This window comes from Puma concolor, chromosome D1 (assembly GCF_028749965.1).
Source record: "Puma concolor isolate L17-30 chromosome D1, mPumCon1.1.hap2, whole genome shotgun sequence".
Classification (NCBI taxonomy): Eukaryota; Metazoa; Chordata; class Mammalia; order Carnivora; family Felidae; genus Puma; species Puma concolor.
The window spans coordinates 59965042-59985663 of NC_141676.1; the positions used below are offsets into that span (position 1 = coordinate 59965042).

The 20622-nt window shown below is 37.0% G+C and overlaps 1 protein-coding gene across 1 annotated transcript in view; it reads left to right on the plus strand.

Annotated features, from left to right (window-relative positions):
- The window catches only part of UVRAG (UV radiation resistance associated), a 299395-nt gene that overhangs the window by 135181 nt on the left and 143592 nt on the right, over positions 1–20622 (plus strand). The window contains exon 8 of the mRNA XM_086678352.1: positions 10826–10952. Within this exon, the coding sequence (XP_086534478.1) occupies positions 10826–10952 (127 nt within the window). The remainder of the gene's footprint in view (positions 1–10825; positions 10953–20622) is intronic.

A 20622-nucleotide genomic window follows, 5' to 3' on the forward strand; every position in this document is an offset into this window, starting at 1 on the left:
GGGGGTTACTGAAGTTATCTCCTTCTTGGGTGAGCTTCAGTTTAGTAGCTTACATTTTTCAAGGATTTGTCTATTTCATCTAAGAGGTTATTCTCTTTAATTTTAGCTGTTCTTGAGGGTGTATAGTGTTTTCTTAGTTTGTAACACATTTCTATGGCAAACATTTTTCGTATCTTTATTGGTCACTTGTGTATTCTTTAGGAAGTGTAAATTTAAGTATTTTTGCCCATAAAAAAATAAACTATTTATATTTGCAGAAAATTTGCAAAGATAGTTCAGAATGTTTCCATATAACTTTCATCCAGTTTCCCCTAATATTAACCTCATCTATAACCTTGTTACATTTAACATTGTACAACATCAAACTAAGAAGCTAACATTGATATGTTACCATTAACTGTGGGCTTTATTCAGGTTTCACCAGTGTTTCCACTAATGTCTTTTTAAAAAATAACTAGACTTTATTTTATAGCAGTAGTAGATTTATAGAATTATGACAAAGACAGTACAAAGTGTATACCCTACAGCTAGTTTCTCCTGTTATTAACATTTTACCTTAATGATACATTTATTATAATTAATGAACCTATACTGATAAATCAGCATTAACTAAAATCCATGCTTTCTTCAAATTTCCTTAATTTTTACCTAATGTTCTTTTCTGTTCCAGAATCCCATGAAGAAAACCATATTACATTTAGTAGGCCTGCTTCCTTTGACTCTTCTTGGTTGTGAAAATTTCTCAGACTTTCATTGTTTTTAATGACTTTGACAGTTTTGAGGAAAACTAGACAGGTATTTTATAGAATATCCTGTGATTGGGATTTGTCTGTTGTTTTGCCATGATTAGCCTGGATTCACTGTTCCAGTATCCAGCCCAGGATACCACATTGTCTTCCTAGGCTTCTCTGATCTATGACAGTTTCTCATTCCTTCCTGCATTTAAATCGCCATTACTAATCCCTGTTGATATTTACCTTAATCACTACTTGCTTACGGTGGTGTTCCCTAGGTTTATCCACTGTACTCTCCTTTGGAGTATTGTTTCCATACTCTTAATTTTTTGAAAGCAAGATACTACGTCCAGCCTACACTTCCAGTAGAGGGGACTTAGATTCCACCTTCTGAGGGAAGACTGCCTACATATGTTATTTAGAATTCTTTGTGGGGAAGATTTGTCCTGCCCCATTTATTTATTTATTCATCAGTATGGACTTTTATATATTTATGTTATACTTTAGGTTATAATCAAATACTGTGTTATTTATTTTCTTGCTCACATTGTGACATTGAGAGCTCTTTCAGGTTGGCTCCTATGTCCTTTTGACATGACTTTCTTTTTTATTTGTGTGCTTTTTAAAGCACTTTTAAAATTTCTGGCACTATATGATCCAGGCTCATCTTGTCTTTCCCCTCTTTCAACCCTGAATGAGCCATTTTTGCAAGGAGTCCTGTTCCTTCCGTTAGATAATGGTATTTAGAAACAAGATCTGGGTACTGGGTATGCTTGTGGCTACTGGGTTGTAACTGCTTCTAGGTCCTCGCAGTAGACAGAGCTGGTATACACAAGTATCTATGTGTGTATTAAACTGAACATGACTTCATATTGATACATTCAACTCTAACAGCACAGAGTTCATTCTTCTACCTCAGTTTGTTTATTTGTAGTATCTTTATTTCTGTTAGTGAGAAACCTAGCTCCTATTATCTGTAATTTATTTCCTTATTTTTTCACTCCTAGTATACATGTAAAGTAGTTTCATGTTTTTTCCCCTTATTTTTTAATGGGATTTCTGTCTTCTTGTGTTAAGGTTTGAGAGAGGAGAGGGGAACAGAGAAGGAGGAAGAGGGAGGGGGAGAGAGTGTGTGTATACGTATAGTTTTGCATGTGTGTTTGTATTTTTCTTTTTTTTGGATACAAGTCCTTTTTTTGATATGCATGTTGGGAATATTTTCTGACATTCTGTGGCTTGCCTTTTCATGTTCTTAATGATGCTTTCTAAAGAGCAAAAATTTATAAGTTTAGTGAAATACAGTGTGTTTTTTAATGTTATTTTATCAGTAGGGCTTTTTGTTTTCTTTATAGGGAATCTTGGACTAACCTAAAATCGTATAAATTTCTTTAGTGGTTTTGTTTTTTTTTTTTCCCTAGAAGTTTTGTAGTTTTGGGCTTGACGTTTAGACCTATGATCCATTTCAAACTAGTTTTTTTGTATGAGTTAATAAGTGAGGTAATTTTTTTCTATATGAATATGCAGCTGATTTACCATCATTTGTTGAAGAATCTTTTCTTTACTAATTTAATTGTTTTGAAATGTCTTTCTAAAGTCAATTGACTAAATATGTGTTCATCTATTTCTGGATTTTCTGTTTGCTCCACTGATCTATATGTCTACCTTTCACCAATATCAAATTCTACTATTATAGATCCCTTGTTTTAAAACCATATATGGTTAGTCCTCCAACTTTGTTCTTGTTATCAAAATTCCTGTGGGTTTTCTAGGTTCTTTGTATTTCCAAGTGATTCAAGGATCAATTTGTCCATTTCTACAAAAAAAAAAAAAAAAAAAAGGTCCTGTTGCAATTTTGATAAAGATTTGTAGATCAATTTGTGGAGAATTGCCATCTTAGCAACAACAGGTTGTCCACTCCATGAATAGGGCATATATTTCTTTCATTTAGATTTTTCTTTAATTCTTTCAATATCTTGAGAGATTTTGGACATCTTTTGTTAGAGCTGTTCCTACGTATTTTATGGGAGTTTTGGGGGTGCATTCTTGCAAATGGAATTGTTTTTGAATTTTTGTTTCTCATCTGTTTGTTGCTAGTATAAAAAATATAGTTCCTTTTAATTTATTAACCTAGTATCTTATAGCCTTGTTATACTAATTTTTTAGTTCTTGTAGTTATTTTGTGTATTTATTGGGATTTTCTATGTAAACACTCATACCTGCAAACTTGGACTGCTTTATGTGCTTTTTGTTGTTTATTTTTTGTGACTTATTTCAATAGCTAGAATGTACAGTACAATATTGAATAAAGGTGATGCAAGGGGAAATCCTTGTTCCCGATCGTAGGGGGAAATGAGTCATCCTTTCTTAATTAAACATAATGGTAGTAATGCCCTTTATTGGTGTTAGGAAGTTCCCTCCTACTCCCAGTTTCTGAGAGTTTTTATCATGAATGGATGTTGAATATTGTCAGATGCTTTTTCTGCATCTATTGAAATGACCGTGTGATTTTTCTCCTTAATTCCGCATACTTTAATTTCAGATGTTTAACATTACATTTCTGGAATAACTCTGAATTGGTTACAGTATATACTCTTTTTTTGTGTCTTGATAGATTTGATCTGGAAATAATTTAATGGTTTTTTTGCTATATTTATTAGGGATACTGGAGCACAATGTTTTAAATTACTTTATCAGATTGGTATTAGGATTATGGTAGCCTGGTAAAATTAGTTGAGCACTATTTATTTTTCCTATTCCATCTTGGCTAGAAGCAGAAGTCCCTGCTTTTAATATTTTTAATGTTTTCTGGTGCTCTGCTGAGATTTTATATCTTTTTATTCATTGTGAGAGTATTTTCCTTTTGTAGTACTTGGCTGAGATTTCATATCTGTTGATTCATTGTAAGGATATTTTACTTTTTCTCACTCAGCATATTTTTAATAGTGGCTTTAAAGTCTTTGTATGATAATTCTAACATCTGGGTCATCTCAGGGTTGCCATATGTGGGTTGTCTTTTCCCTCGAGATGAGTCCTATTTTCCTGGCTGTTCATATATGGGGTAATACTACATATTATCCTGGACAATGTGAATATAATTTTGTGGATTCTCTGGATTTTGTTACTTTCTTCTGAAGAATATCGATTTTTTATTTAAAAAAAATTTTTTTTAACATTTATTTATTTTTGAGACAGAGACAGACCGTGAGTGAGGGAGGGGCAGAGAGAGAGGGAGACACAGAATCGAAGCAGGCTCCAGGCTCCGAGCTGTCAGTATCGTAGCCCGACATGGGGCTTGAACTCACGAACTGCAAGATCATGACCTGAGCTGAAGTCAGAAGCTTAACTAACTGAGCCACCGAGACACCCCACAATGTTATTTTAGCAGGTAGTTACTTGGTTAGGTTCAAGCTGTCATGCTTGCAGTGGACATTGGCTCAGATCTCATTTAGTTCAGTACTTTTACCCTTACAGCTGCTTTCTGTTTTGCCTCATGCATATGTTGTTTATGATTCAGAGGTTCAGGTTGAATTTAAACAGAATCTGGGGTGCCCATTCTCTTGCTTCCTCCATTCTGATTGCCTGATCTCTTTCCCCTGGCTCTTCTGGCTAGAAAGATAGTTGTCTTTCATTGGAGTTTGACTGCAGTCACCCTCAGGACAAAGCTACAGAAAAGGGGAAATTCACTCTGTATGTTGGTTGCTTGCACCAGGCTCTGAATCTCTCCAAAATTTACCTGTCACTGATCAATCTCCAGAATTCTCATGTAGCAGCTTTTTGTATTTTATCTGGAGCCTGTAGCTATTATTTAATCAGAGGACCAGTTTCTTAGGTGCTCATTCTCTTAACAGCAGAAGTAGAACTTGTATATGTTTTATTATTATATATCTTTTGCTTTATCTTCCCAGCTGGATCTGGGTTCTAGGTCTGATATTGCCACTGTGTCTATGAAGTTAATAAATTGGATTATTTTCTTTTTTTGTTAATGTTTATTTATTTATTTAAAGTTTATTTAATTTTGGGGGAGAGAGAGCGTGCATGCACGTGCATGAGAAGGGGAGGAGCAGGGAGAGAAGGGTGGACAGAGGATCAGAAGCAGGCTCTGCGCTGAAGACAGCCCAGTCTGGGGCTTGAACACATGAACCATGAAATCATGATCTGAGCTGAAGTCAGCGCTTAACCAACTGAGCCACCCAAGTGCCCCTGGATTAAGTATTTTCTAAGGAAATTTTTTTCCCTTTTTCGGTGGTTGAGTAGCTGTAAGTGCAATAGAAACAACCTAGAAATGACATTTAAAAGTAAATTTGTTCCCATAGCACAACTGCCATAGTTCTAAAACTTTTTTTTTTCCAGATTGTTAATTATTTCCAGGTTTTGTGGGAAAACAAATATAGATGAGTGTTCCCTAATCTACCATGCTCAAACTTTTTAGTCTCAAGACTTCTTTATACTCTTAAAAATTATCAAGACCTCAGAGAACTTAGTGTGTACCTGTTGGTGATGCCTAGGTTAATAAAAGACAGATGGATTCTCACATTTATTTCGGCAATCAGGCTGTGAGGATACCACAAATCTTAGAGACTCTGGAAAGCTCCACCGTACAGTTATGAGAAAATGAGAATGAAAAAGGGAGATAATAGCTTAGTAGTATTATGAAAATATTTTTGATCTCACAGACTCTGAAATGGTCTTAGAAACTCTCGTGGTTTCCTGGACCATGCTTTGAGAACATTTCGCCTCAGGTTTTTAGCTCCAATGTGATCTAAAGAAAATTGTTTCCTTTAGTATGTCATTTACAAATTAGTCTGTCATTCTGAAATGAATCTTTTAACATTGCCTGTCATTGTCTTTGTAAATAGGAATGTGTGTGCTTGCAAATAGAGGAATCTACCTGTGATTTTCAGATCAGATACATGTTGTATAAAAACACTAAGCTCCAATGAATACTTATCCATTGGAGATGCACATGTGACATTAACTAGGAGTAAACAGATAAATAGAACACAGAAACCCATTAGCAGATACTTATAGAACATTAGGGTCTTTGAGCACTTGTGTTAGATGAGTTAGAAAAGAAGCAGAACCAGATCCCACTTGGTCAGGTTTGTTTACTCTTCTCATCAGAAATTAGAGCCAACCATCCTGGTATTGAATGACTTGATACAGTTCTGTAAATGGGCCAGTTTCTGCACATGGACCATAACACAAACACACTGTAAACATGCCTTCCTGTATTAGTTTAGTATTTAGATTAACTTGTACCCTTGGTGCTTTGATTCTAGAAAATATTTCCTATTTGAGTGTGTACCCTGGAATAGAGCAGATTAACCCTCTGTGTAGGCATATCTGTGTTCTATAAAAAGTTGCTTCACTTTTTTTCTGTTGTTTCTTTTTTCCTCTGCCCAGGTAGAATTCGGTTTACATATTTTGTGGAAAAATGCAAGTTACAAAAATTGAACACTTAACTTCTTTGTAAAAAAAGGACTGTTTCCTAAGAATTTGTGTATTTTTTCTCTCAGTGATATAAAAACACCCTAGCCTGTCATGATCATACTATTGAATTATTAAAGAAATCCAAATTGTTTCTTGGTTCCTTTTTCTTTAATGATAAACAACCACACTGTCTTTGGTCTTTGTTTTTACATTTGGTTGACAGGGCAAAATGGCTTTTATCTCCATTAGACCCAAACTCTTGGAAAGCAGACACCATTTCTCATTCATTTAGGAGCACATAGTATGCCCTTCATAAATGTTTGCTTTGTTCAAGAAAAATTGCTTAGGAATGTTTCATATTTCATAGAGTTTTCCAGTCAAATATAATGATGATTGGAAATAAGCTGTTCTGCTTGTTTTCTTGGCTTGAATGTCTTTAACAGATGATCATGCCATCTGTTTAGAATCAATGTTTCAGAGATGAGGAAGAAAGCATTTTGGGTGAGAAACGATAGCCATAAAGTACTTTACACGCAACTGCCAGATCATTTTCCATGCCCATTGCTTCAACAAGGCGATACCATTACCCATCTCACTGAGTGCCCTTGCTTCTTCATTATCTTTGAATCAAATAGAGATGCTGACTTTACCTTTTAAAGTTTTCTACCAGCTTGGTAAAGCCATTCGGTTTATTTAATGAATAGGTTTTTTTTTTTTCCTCATTACAATTTTAATTAGTACATATCTTAGGAAGGAGATAAGAATTTACTAGGTACAGCCAAATATTACTATTGGGTTAAGATTTTATGGAAAATCATGAGAAGCATATTATTGACACTGTTGATAAAGAGCAGGAGAGGGGCACCTGGGTGGCTTAGTCGGTTCAGTGTCCCACTTCGGCTCAGGTCATGATCTCTTGGTCTGTGAGTTCAAGCCCTGAGTCAGGCTCTCTGTTGACAGCTCAGAGCCTGGAGCCTGCTTTGGATTTGGTGTCTCCCTCTCTCTCTGCCCCTCCCCGCTCACGCTGTCCCTATCTCTCATAAATAAACTTAAAAAAATTTTTTTAATTAAAAAAAAGAGCAGAAGAGAAGGGCACATACATTCATAGCACAGTAATTGTGTGTGAATACAAATGTGCAAGTACATGTATGTTCATTGTGGGGGCAGGATTTCAGATTTTATCTGTAGGCAAATTCTGGCTTCCAAAGGTATTTGGATTAAAAGGGAGGCTGAGTAAAGTTTAGAGTGTGGTTTCATAGGTTTAAGTAGGAGCTATTTTAATAGAAAGATAAGTTCACAGACTTACCTATTTAGCAAACTTAGTTGTATCTCTGGTAGAATGTGTCTGGGGTGTGTTTTATTAAATGAACATTCAGTAAAATTGGCTTTTTTGAGGTATAGTTCTATCACTTTTTTAAAAATAAGCTTTATTTTTTAGAGTAGTTTTAGGTTTATAGAAAAATTGTACAGAAATTACTTCCTTCTTCTCCCAGCTTTTTTTGTTCTTAACATCTCATGTACAATTGTTGAATCAATGTGAACACAATATTAATATTAGTACAATACAATATTATTAACTTAAGTCCGTAGTTTTACCATAGGTTTACTCTATGTTGTACAGTTGTCTGGGTTTGGCAAATGCACAATGTCATGTATCCACCATTACAGTATCATGCAGTGTAATTTCACTACTTAAAAATCCCCTGGGCTCTACCTGTTCATCCTTTTCCCCCTCCCTCAGGAACCCCTGGCAACTACTGATCTTTTTACTGTCTCCATAGTTTTGCCTTTTCCAGGAATGTCATATAGTTGGAATCATACAGTATGTAGCTTTTTCTGATTGGCTGCTTTTACTTAGCAACATTCATTTAAGGTTCCTCCATGACTTTTCATAGCTTGATAGCTTATTTCTTTTTATTGCTGAGTAATACTCCATTGTATGGATATACCACAGTTTAACTGTTGACCTGTTGAAGTTCATCTGGAAGTTTGGGCAATTATGAAGAAAGGTACTATAGACATTCATGTGTAGATTTTTGCGGGGATGTAAGTTTTCAAGTCATCTGGGTAAATATCCACAAGCATGATTGCTGGGTCATATAGCAATCCTGTGTTTAGTTTTGTAAGAAACTGCCAGACCATCTTTTAAAGTGGCTATAGTGCATTTCCACCAACAATGAACAACATTTCCTGTGGGTCCACCTCCTTGCCAGCATTCGTATTGTCAGTGTTTGGATACTTATTATTCTAGTAAACGTATAGTGGTATCTCATTGTTTTAATCTGCAGTTCCCTGATAACATATGATGTTGAGCATCTTTTCATATACTTATTTGCCGTCTTTATATCTTCTTCAGTGAGGTGACAGTTCAGATCTTTTGCCCATTTAAAAAAATTTTTTTAATGTTTATTTATTTTTGAGAGGGGGAGAGAGAGCGCGCGCGAGTGAGCAGAGGAGGGGCAGAGAGAGAGGGAGACACAATCTGAAGCAGGCTCCAGGCTCTGAGCTGTCAGCACAGAGCCTGACGCAGGGCTCAAACTCGTGAGCCACGAGATCATGACCTGAGCTGAAGTCAGCTTCTTCATTTAATTTATTCTCTTGGGGTTCACTAGCTTCTTTAATCTATAGATGTATTTCCTCTGCCTAATTTGGGAAGATTTCATGATTATTTCTATGAGTACTTTTTCACTTCTCTCTTTCTCCTTTCCTCCCTGTACTTGATGATAATAGTGTTAGATCTTTTGATATAGCTCCACAGATCCCTTGAGACTCTGTTCATTTTTTTTTTACAGTCTATTTTCTCTCTCTTGTTTAAACTGAGTAGTTTCGGGGCGCCTGGGTGGCGCAGTCGGTTAAGCGTCCGACTTCAGCCAGGTCACGATCTTGCGGTCCGTGAGTTCGAGCCCCGCGTCGGGCTCTGGGCTGATGGCTCAGAGCCTGGAGCCTGTTTCCGATTCTGTGTCTCCCTCTCTCTCTGCCCCTCCCCCGTTCATGCTCTGTCTCTCTCTGTCCCAAAAATAAATAAACGTTGAAAAAAAAAAAAAATTTAAACTGAGTAGTTTCTGTTGCTCTATTTTTCAGCTTAAAGATGCTTCTCTCTGTTTCCTACATTTTGCTGTTGAGCTCATTTGTGAAGTTTTTTATTCCACTGATATTTTCAGCTCTAAACTTTCCATTTGATTCCTCTTTATATCTTCAGTTTCTTGACTGAAACTTTCTGTTTCTTTGCCAAGATGTTCCATGTTTTCCTTTGTTTCAGAGATGTCCTTAATTGTTACTGAAGCATTTTTATGATAGCCATTCAAATCTTTGTCAGGTAACATGTCTGTCATCTCAGTACTGGCATCTATTAATTATCCTTTTTCATGTACTTTGGCATCTTTCTGGTTCTTGGTATGATGAGTGATTTTTTATTAAATCTTGTACATTTCGAGTATTATGTTATGAGTCTCTGGATCTTACATAAATCTGTTTTATCTGGCTTTTTCTGACACCTGTTTCTCTGGTAGGGAAGGGAGAGATGCTGTCTCATTACTGCCAGGTGGGTATAAAAGTCCAGGTTCCTCAAGCAGCTTCCATTGACATCTAAGTGACAGGACTGCAGGGGAAGGGGGCATCCTTACTTTTGGCCAGGAAAGGGAGTTCCAGCTGTCCACTAGACCTCCACAACTACTGCCCTAGCTGGGAGGTGTAGGAGTGCCTTGATATTGTTCCCCACGTAGCCTCCGCTGATATGCTGGATAGGGTGGCCTCCTTAGCACTGTGTGGTAAGGAGATTTCTCACTCTCCAGTAAGCCTCCTCTGATAAAATGCAGCAGGGAGGGAGAGGATTATCTCATTATTGCCCTAAGTCCAGGTTCCCCCTGTGGTATCCACTGAGACTATAGGGGGATTGGTTGGTTACTGCCTGAAAGGGGCAGAAGCCCTAGGTCCTTACTTGGCTTTCTCTGAAATCTGGGATATCAGAGCACCTCGGTTCAGCTTGGCAGGGATGGAAATCTACTTTTTATTTCTATGGATTTGCCCGATATGGACATTTCATATAAAGGGTCGGTGGCCTTTTTAAACTGGCTTCTTTCAGTTAGCGTAATGTTTTCAAGGTTCATCCGTGTTGTAGCATTCATCAGTACTTCTTTCTTTTATTGCCAGATAATATTCCGTTGTACAGGATAGACCCACATTTTATGTTTCTGTTCATCAGATGACAGACACTTGGATTGATCCCATGCTTTGGCTATTATAAATAAGTCTATGAAAATTAATATTCAGGTTTTTGTATGGACATGTTTTCAATTCTCTTGGGTATATACATAGGAGTAGAATTGCTGGGTCCTGGCATATCTGTGTCTAAGGTTTTGAGAACTCTGTCTCTAAAAAAATAATTTTTGTCTTAATTGTATTGTGATTTCAGGAAAAAGGCCTGAGAAATTTTGTAGTGTTTTTTGGGTTCTTAGAACTGTCCCCAGACTTAAGGTTTATTCTGTATATTCTTTCCATTAAAATGGCAGGTGCTGATAATTAAGCTACTCGAGAGATCTGTAAATTAGGTGAATATTGAAGTGCTTTGAACCATTATTCATTTTGAAACGCTGTGAATGTATAATGATTCATAGTTATGAGTTTTATATTCATAAATTTACCTGTGCTTTTCAATTGTTTAGAGAAAACAAAGTGAGTGCTTGCAATTAAAAATTTTGGTGCTTCGAAATGAACTGGAAAGACAGAAGAAAGCTTTGGGACGGGAGGTGGCATTACTGCATAAGCAACAAATTGCATTACAGGACAAAGGTGAGTAAAAATACCATACAAACAGCCAGCCCCCCATGTTCAGTAGCTGTCTTTTCTTCTTTCCATAGGCTCAGATAGTCATCTTGGTACAAATATGCTGATATAATTTTAAACTTTTTTGGAAGTATTTTGAAGTTGATACATACAGAAAAGGGTACAAATACACACACACACACACACACACACACACACACACACACACTATATTTCAAAATTTCAAAATGAACACACTTACATAAGCAGCATCTCCACAGAGAAGCAGAGCATTACACGGACCCCAGAATCTTAGGAGCCTCCTCATGTTCCCTTCCATTCAGGACATCTCTATTCAGTCTGACCACTACCTTGACTTATTACACCAAAATGAGTTTTGCCTCATTTTGAGCTTTATGCAAGTAGAATCCTGTAATATGTACATTCTATGTGTTGGCTTCTGTTCAACATTTTGTTTGTAAGTTCCATCCTAACCTGCGTGTAATGTAGTCTTAGTTCATTCTTACTGCCGATAGTATTCCATTGTGTGAATAGAAGTATGTATTTATTCTGGTTTTTGGTAATTTCTAGTTTGGAGCTATTAGATAAAGCTTCCATGAACTTTCTAGTACATGCTTCTTTATGAAGATTTGTTTGTGCCTTTCTGTTGGATATAAACTTAGGTGCAGAATTGCATAGTCACAAGGTATGCATATCTTCAGCTTTAGTAGATTGTGTCCAAAAGTTTTCCAAAGCACTTGCGTCCAGTTTACCTCCTCTCTACCCAGCAGTGTATCAGATCTCTTGTCCTATATCCTTGTCAGCACCTGGTACTTTCTGGCTTTTGCATTTTAGCTTTTCTGGACTGTTTTCTTGCAGTCTTAATTTTGATTTCTCTGAAAACTAATGAGGTTGAATACTATTTCATGTTTCTGCTGTCTGGGATAAACTCCTTTGTGAAATACCTGTTGAAGTCTTCCCCTCTCCCCACTGCCTTTTTTTTTTTTTTTTAAAGACAGGATTTCTTTTTTTTTTTTAATTTTTTTTTTTTCAACGTTTATTTATTTTTGGGACAGAGAGAGACAGAGCATGAACGGGGGAGGGGCAGAGAGAGAGGGAGACACAGAATCGGAAACAGGCTCCAGGCTCTGAGCCATCAGCCCAGAGCCTGATGCGGGGCTCGAACTCACGGACCGCGAGATCATGACCTGGCTGAAGTCGGACGCTTCACCGACTGCGCCACCCAGGCGCCCCAAAGACAGGATTTCTTATATATTATAGATACGGGTTCTTTGTTTGAAATGTTCATTAAAACTATATTCTCCCATTCTGTGGCTTGCTAGTTCATTCCTCAGTGATACCTTACATGAACAGAAGTTCCATTTTATCAGTCTTTCCTTTTAGATTTAAGACTTTCTGTGTCCAGTTTAGGAAATATTTTCCTATTTTAACATCATAAAGGTGTTATTCTGTATTTTGTAAACACTTTACTATTTTACTTTTTACATTTATATATGTAATTCATCAGGATTTGATTTTTTTGTATATGATGTCAGATAGGAGTCAAGACTTATTTTTTTCATACAGATAGTCCATTGACCCAGTACCATGTATTAAAAACCTGTCTCCCTTGCGCTGAAGGTTCACTTTTGCCGTGAATTGGTGGCCATGTGCTCACATGACTGTTGCAGGACCCTCTGTTCCATTGATTTGTCTGTTTTTTTGCCATTATCTCAGTTTTAATGTCTCTCATGTTATAAGTGGTCTTATTATCTGTTTAAGTTCTTCCACTTAGTTGTTCTTTTTCCAGATCACCTTTCTTCATCTTGGCAAGGATGGAAATTTACTTTTTTGTCTTTATGGATGGGCCTATTCTGGATATTTCATATAAATAGAGTCTGTGGCCATTAACATGACCAAAAAAACAGGCTTAATCTTGTTCTTTTGCATTGCCTTATGAATTTCTGCACAGAAAAGGAAATCTAGCTACTATTTTGATTGGGACTACATTTAATATGTTTATCAATACAATTGGTGATCTTTAGACATCTTTAGAATATTGCGTCTTCCAACCTAAGAGAATGGTGTGTGCCTTTGTTTATTAGGTCTTTACAAAACATTGAAATTAACTAATTGTTTTGTTTTGTTTTGTTTTTTTAATATGAAATTTATTGTCAAATTGGTTTCCATACAACACCCAGTGCTCATCCCAACAAGTGCCCTCCTCAATACCCCTCACTCACCCTCCCCTCCCTCCCAACCCCCATCAGCCCTCAGTTTGTTCTCAGTTTTGAAGAGTCTCTTATGGTTTGGCTCCCTCCCTCTCTTTCTTTTTTTTCCCCCTTCCCCTCCCCCGTGGTCTTCTGTTAAGTTTCTCAGGATCCACATAGGAGTGAAAACATATGGTATCTGTCTTTCTCTGCCTGACTTATTTCACTTAGCATAACACTCTCCAGTTCCATCCACGTTGCTACAGAAGACCATATTTCATTCTTTCTCATTGCCACGTAGTATTCCATTGTGTATATAAACCACAATTTCTTTATCCATTCATCGGTTGATGGACATTTAGGCTCTTTCCATAATTTGGCTATTGTATGAAAGAAACTAATTGTTAATACTTGGGTATTTCCCATGATTCATTGAATTTATTTCAGCTTTCTGATGTTTTATGATACTATTGTAAATATGTTTAAATTTTATTTGCTACTTTTTTGCTGATCTATAGAAATACAATTGATTGTTTTAAAGTGATTGATTTTTATTATATGTGCAAATTCCTATATCCCATCCTGACTCAGCATGACGTATAAAGGCCTCGTATGACCCGTGTCAGTCTGAATGCTTCAGCTATAAAGAACTTCTTTTTTTTTTTTTTTTTTTTCATTTTTTTTTTTCAACGTTTATTTATTTTTGGGACAGAGAGAGACAGAGCATGAACGGGGGAGGGGCAGAGAGAGAGGGAGACACAGAATCGGAAACAGGCTCCAGGCTCTGAGCCATCAGCCCAGAGCCCGACGCGGGGCTCGAACTCACAGACTGAGAGATCGCGACCTGGCTGAAGTCGGACGCTTAACCGACTGCGCCACCCAGGCGCCCCTTAGTTTCTTCAATATGTTTCAGTCTGTCTTGCTCTTATTTAAGCCTCTGTTTAAATGTTAATGGGATGTCGAGGCGGCTCAGTTGGTTGTGTGTCCAACTCTTGATTTTGGCTCAGGTTGTGATCCCAGTGTCCTGGGATGGAGCCCCATTGACATTCTCTCTCTCTCTCTCTCTCTCTCTCTCTGCCCCTCTCCCCAGCTCATGCATGCTCTCTTTCTCTCTCTCTCTCTCTCAAAAACCCCCACAAAAAATAACAATAAAAAAACACCAAAATGTTACTTTTTCTGAGAAATTTTTCACTGGCTGTCTTTCCTTTCTCCTCTTACCTCTATTAGACATACAACTGTGTGTTTCCATTGCATCCTGTGTTTTTCCATTATAGCATTCTAATTGTTCATTTTCCCCCCTCCTTCTAGACGGTCAGATCTCTGAGGGAAGAATTGCCCAAGTACTGTATTAAATACTCTTATATTCTTGGGGCATGGTACCGTGCTTGGGATGCAGTAAGCATTGAATAAATATTTGTTGAGTGAATGAATCATAGTCATGGTTATCAGTCTAGTGTCATGGGCATCATTGCTAAAGGATAAAGACTTGCATAGCATCTAGCTTAGCATTCATTTGGAACAACCAATACTCTCATGCGAAACACTGTAGAAAAAAACCACTGTATATTGTTTGGCAGTGATTGCTAAAACTGTCTGCACTCCCGACACAGCTTGCATATCAGCCTTTAGACCTGAGAGTCCGATGTGATAATGCCACTTAAAGTCATGAGATATTGTGAGCAAAGTCCATTTCTTGGAGTCTCTGTTGAATGACTCCAAATAAATAGACAGTTGTGTACAGACAAGAGCTGCTTTAGGAGGTCTCCTCTTCTGTGAAAAGGCACGTTTCTTTTGGTGCTTTGGAATTTTTATTATTCTAAAATTGCCTACCACCTATAGCATGTGTTTCTGCATATGTTTTTTAAGATCATCAATTTTTAAAATGAAAACACTGTCAGGTTTAGGAGGGGTTCAGGGTGTTTGCCTTTTATTGATAGCTGTAATGTTTCAGTTACCAGACTTATCACTATATAGATATGATGTGATTTAATCACCACAATAGCTCTATGAGGTAAGTACTATGATTATTGACACTTTACAGTTGAGGAAACCCTAGGTCAGGGTCAGAGACATTAAATACCTTGCTTAAGTTCACACAGCTTATGGCAGGTGATGTCAGGATTAAAATCTATCGATTCCAAAACTCTTGTTCACTGTGTAATGCTACATTTTACCAGAAGTATGATGTATAAATCCTATGATAGAATAAATATTCTAGCATATGGTAAAAGGATAGGGAGATCTAGTTCTTCTGTTATCTTCCCGACTGTGTTTTTTCTTCTTATAATGATAGAGTGAAGTCCCAGGAAGTGTGTTATCAGCCTTTAAACGGGTGAACTTACAAACAGTGGTTTCTATCCCATTTAAAAGACTGAGTGTAAGAATAATTGCTCATATTTATAGACTACTCATTACTGCAAAGCAGTGTCTCGTGGTTTTTTTTATCTCCTTTGGTTTTTATGTATAGTCTTATGTATTAAAGGTATTACTATTCTCCTCCTAATAATGAATATATTTTATTATCTGGTTTACAGATGAGGAAACTGAGTCTCAGAGAGGTTAAGTGATTTGCCCAAAGCCACATAGCAAGTTATAGTGGAGCCTGTGTTCAGAGTTACTGGTCACTAACTCTGCAGCAAAGGGAGATTATAGGATTTTGTAGGTATCTATTCTAGTGTTTTAATTCTGGCAGTCAAGTCAGAATTAACACATTCGTTTTATTTATTTGTTTTTAACATTTGTTCATTTTTGAGAGACAAAGAGAGACAGCGTGCAAGCAGGGGAAGGGCAGAGAGAGAGGGAGACAGAATCCAAAGCAGGCTCTAGGCTCTGAGCTGTTAGCACAGGGCCCAACGCAGGGCTTGAGCTCATGAACTGTGAGATCATGACTTGAGCCGAAGTCAGATGCTTAACCGACTGAACCACCCAGGTGCCCCAGAACTAGCACATTCTTACATCTCCATTTTATTGTGGAAAGAAAGGATGGAAATGCTCAAAGTTAAATATATATTTGCCAAGATGGGTCAGAATTGTTGATATTTAACATTGACTTTGTACCTCAGTAGCTTTTCTCCCACTTTTATACATGTTTTTGAGATAAATATTCTTCTGAACTCTTAGAATCATTGAAATCTTAGAATTATTAGGATCTAACATTGACCCTTTGGTCTTAAACATAAGCAGGAGAAAGTGTGCTGCTTTTCTGCCGTTGGGTATCTCTGTAGACTGTGGTGGTCAGCACTGGGGTAGTTGGAAAGAAGGGTTGGCTGGATATAGATAACCAGATTTATATACCAGTAGATCTTGTTCTACTTGTTGGGGACCCCTGTTCTTCATAATGATGGTGCCAGGTAACCAGAAACCTACTTTTTCTTGTCTGTCGAAAGAACATTTGTGTTGAACTATATTCTCGTGTACTTACGTTGAATGTACTATTTAATGATTCTCGAGCCAAGTTAAAATATTTAGAAGTACCTGAGTCACTGGTATTGGCAACGTGAAGGGTAAAGATGTATTTGTCACCCGTGCTTGCAGCTTTGATTTAGCATGTTTGCTAGCCATTTGTGAGATGATTTGCTAATATGAATATTACTAGTGGCATCTTCCACATGATAACTTCTCTTTGAAACTTGGTGCTTATTTAGGCACTTGGTTCTCAGCCCAAGGGCTCAGTTAGGATACAAAGTCAGTAATATATGATATTTAATCTTTGCTACTGATTCTTCTGAATGATCATAAAGGAATTAGTTAACTTCTGTATCTTTTTACACATGTGTGGAGTCAGGATAGTGGCTCATAATAGTGCCATAGGGATTAATTTGTATAAACATTTGGAAAAAAAACAGGTGCCTATTATATATATTTTTGTTTATAAAAATTTATTGCATCAGTATGATTTTTTGGGAAGAGGCAAAAAGATCATTTCTATCCATGCTGCTGACTTGCTGAGTGGCCGCCTACTCTGAGGGGCCTCGTTACTCCACACCTATAAATTTCCCCTTCCCACACCTCCAAGGCAGTGGTTCCCAGCTTGTCTACGGCAACTTCCAGCTGGGCCATGAGCTGATATTTTCAGTATTAATGTTTATTAATGTATGCATTTTCATTGTTGGCAGATACTGGTAACTTACGATGTTAGTAAAAAACAGATTTCCCCTCATTAGTGTCTCAAGCCAAATAACCTTCCCATTAATTAATTATATGTTGGTTTACACAATCTGTAGCCCTAACGCAACCCCCAAATCTTGGAGAAGCAACACTCTATCTAAGTTAGTTTGCTTGAAATTTGGTTTAGAAAATGGTATGAAACATTGGTCTTAAGGAAATGTGTTTAGCATAACCTAAACACGTTTTATAAATGTTGATAAAATCTAGGAACTCTTCAGTGGTGCCTGGGAAGTCATATTAACTTTATAAAAGCAGAGTTCTCTAAGCTTTGTAGGAAGAAGCTACTTTAAAAAAAAATTTTTTTAATGTTTTTTCATTTTGAGAGCGAAACAGAGCACGAGTGGGGGAGGGACAGAGAGGGGAGGTGCAGAACGGGGGGCGGGCACAGAATCCGAAGCAGGCTCCTGGCTCTGAGCTGTCAGCACAGAGCCCAACACGGGGCCTGAATTCATGAACCGTGAGATCATGTCCTGAGCTGAAGTCAGACACTTACCAACTGAACCACCCGGGCACCCCAGGAAGAAGCTACTTTTTAATGCAGTTAGTTTTCTTGAGAATAACAGTAATGTATATGTAGTACTTTATACTTAGAAAATGCTTGCACAAAGATCATCATATTCAGTCTTCAAAGTATGGCAGATATTGTTATCTTCATTTTTATCTTCATTTTATGTATGAGATACTAAGATTATGATAAGTGACTTCACCAGGTATGAACAGATAGTTAGGAGCAAAGTTGGGATGTGGACCCAGACCTTTTGCCTCTAAATTTTGTGCTTTTGTCTCTATTCCATATTATCTACAACCTTGCAAAATACTTTCATTTGAATCCTACATAAATCCTATACGGCAGTCAACCTTTTTTTAAAAGTTTGTTTATTTACTTTGAGAGAGAAAGAGAGCGAGCAAGCTGGGGAGGGGCAGAGGGGGTGGAGGGAGGTAGGGAGAGAGAGAGAGAGAGAGAGAGAGAGAGTTCCAGTCAGGTTCCACACTGCTAGCATGGAGCCCAGTGTGGGGCTCGAACTCACAAACTGTGAGATCATAACCTGAGCTGAAATCTAGAGTCGGAGACTTAACAGACTGAGCCACCCAGGCGCCCCCAGCAGTTAACTGTTATTGGAATCCTGTAACATGCCAGATGTTTCGCTTATGGTATATATTTACTTCTTAAAATAGTCCTAAGAGGTCATTATTTTACCCCCTTTTTCCAAATGAGAATAATTGGGGCTCAGAGACATTTGTCACAAATAAGTAACAGATCCAAATACAATTTAGGTTTCTCTGACCCAATACCTGTCTTGTTTCCATTAAACAAAATATTGTTGCTTTCTCTAATATGTGTCCAACAGTAAATTGACTGATGGTTTGCTAGTTTTCCATTGGCCTGTGGACTATTAGATGAAGAACTTTGTTCTGTTATATTCCTTTTTATCATTTGATGGGTGAAGTGAATTTTTCCCAAAGATGTCTTTGATTTGGTTGCATGTTAATTAAGAGATTTGGATTAAAGATCTGCCATTCTCTCAGTTTGTCCTCACAAACAAAAAATTTTTAATTATACAGTCCAGATTTCTTACAGCTCTAAAATTCTAGTTATCTCAGAAGAAGAGGATTGACAAAAAGGATGGGAATCTGTTCACCTTTTTTATGAATCTCTTTATTTTTCAAAGTTTGATGACAGCAATAGATTTCCCAGCAATGAAAAATGCCAAAAAAGAGAGAGAGAGAGATTCTGTGACCCCAAGCGTGTCTATAGATATTGTTTATTAAGTGGAAAGACATGTGGTGGGAGCTTCTGTTTCAAAGATCTTCAATTCATTTTGATAAGCAAGAGCAAAAACAAACCTTCTTTTAGCAACGTCATATGTAGAAGTCAACTATGTCAGATTTCATTGCTTAGATTTAGGGAAAAAAATCCTCTTAGTAATTTCAATAAATAGAAAGTTTTGATGCTTTATTACCAAAATAAGAAATATTTTATATGAAGTTCCCATCAATTATGATCATTCTTTATTGTCATTTTGTAATAAATTTGAGTAAGATGAACTATGTATCTAGTTCTATTTAATTAGCTTCTCTTTAGTCAGTAAATTATTGTGCTCTTTTCTCATAAAAGAAAAATGACACAGTATATTTAAAGTGGTGCCTTAGTTTCTATTAAAAGGTCATAGATTTCCCTTTATTTCTAAGTTTATGTATTTATTTTGAGAGAGAGAGAGCGTGCAAGTGGGGTAGGAGCAGAAATAGAGGTAGAGAGAGGATCCCAAGCAATCTCCACACTCTCAGCACAGAGCCCAATGTGGGACTGGAACCCATGAACCATGAGATCATGACCTGAGCTGAATTCAGATGCTTAACTGACTGAGCCACCCAGGTACCCCCAAAAGATCATAGATTTCTATTTGAAATTATAAAGACATTGTTAAGCAGTATGTAACAATCTTCTTCTCTTATGTCATAAGGTCACAAATTGAAAAATTACCGTACAGATTTTATAATTCAAGATATATTTATTTGAAATGGGAGAATTTAAATTTTATTAGCCTGTGTATATGTTCTGATTTTTTTATAGCCATCTGACAGAAATTCCTAAGCAGATTTCCTTAAAAATTATTCAAAATTTCTTTCAAAAGTTTCAAAACCCGAGGCCAGTTTTTTTTGGTGGGGGGGTTTATGCTATTAAAGTTTCTTTACTTTTAGCTGTTTACATTGTATGCAGCATGTGAAAACAGACAACTTAGCAGTGGGGAGGACAAATGTGGGTGCTGAGTAAACCTCAGATTTTCTTTTCAGAATGATTCTGTTTCCATACATTTGTAATGATTTATTCCTGTAATGTCTTAACTGGATTGCAGGAAAGGTAAACTATCATATTTTATTCTCCCTCTTTTGCAATGGAAGGTATAGATAGGCAGAAAAAAGCCACCTGACAGATTTTTGTTTTGTCTTATTACCATTTTTTCTCCACTTCCAAAAAGCATTGGAAGTGACATTTACAAAAAAAAAAAGTGCTTACGATTAAATAGTTGAACATAGAAATAAAAGGAGATCAGAAGACAGAACGTTGAGTGTGTGTGTGCACATGCACCGTTGTCAAGTCCTTTATTCGTCGTTTATGGAACACCCACAACGAACCCAGCACTGTGTAAGATGTTAGGAACATAATGACAGGTGTGACAAATATATGAGAGAGATATTTGGAGGGTGTTATAGGAGCACAGAGAATGAGTATCTGAAAATCAACACCAGTTAAAGGAGGTGACACTTAGGCTGAGTCTAGAAAAATACCTGATGGATACCTAGGGGGAGAAGGTGAGACT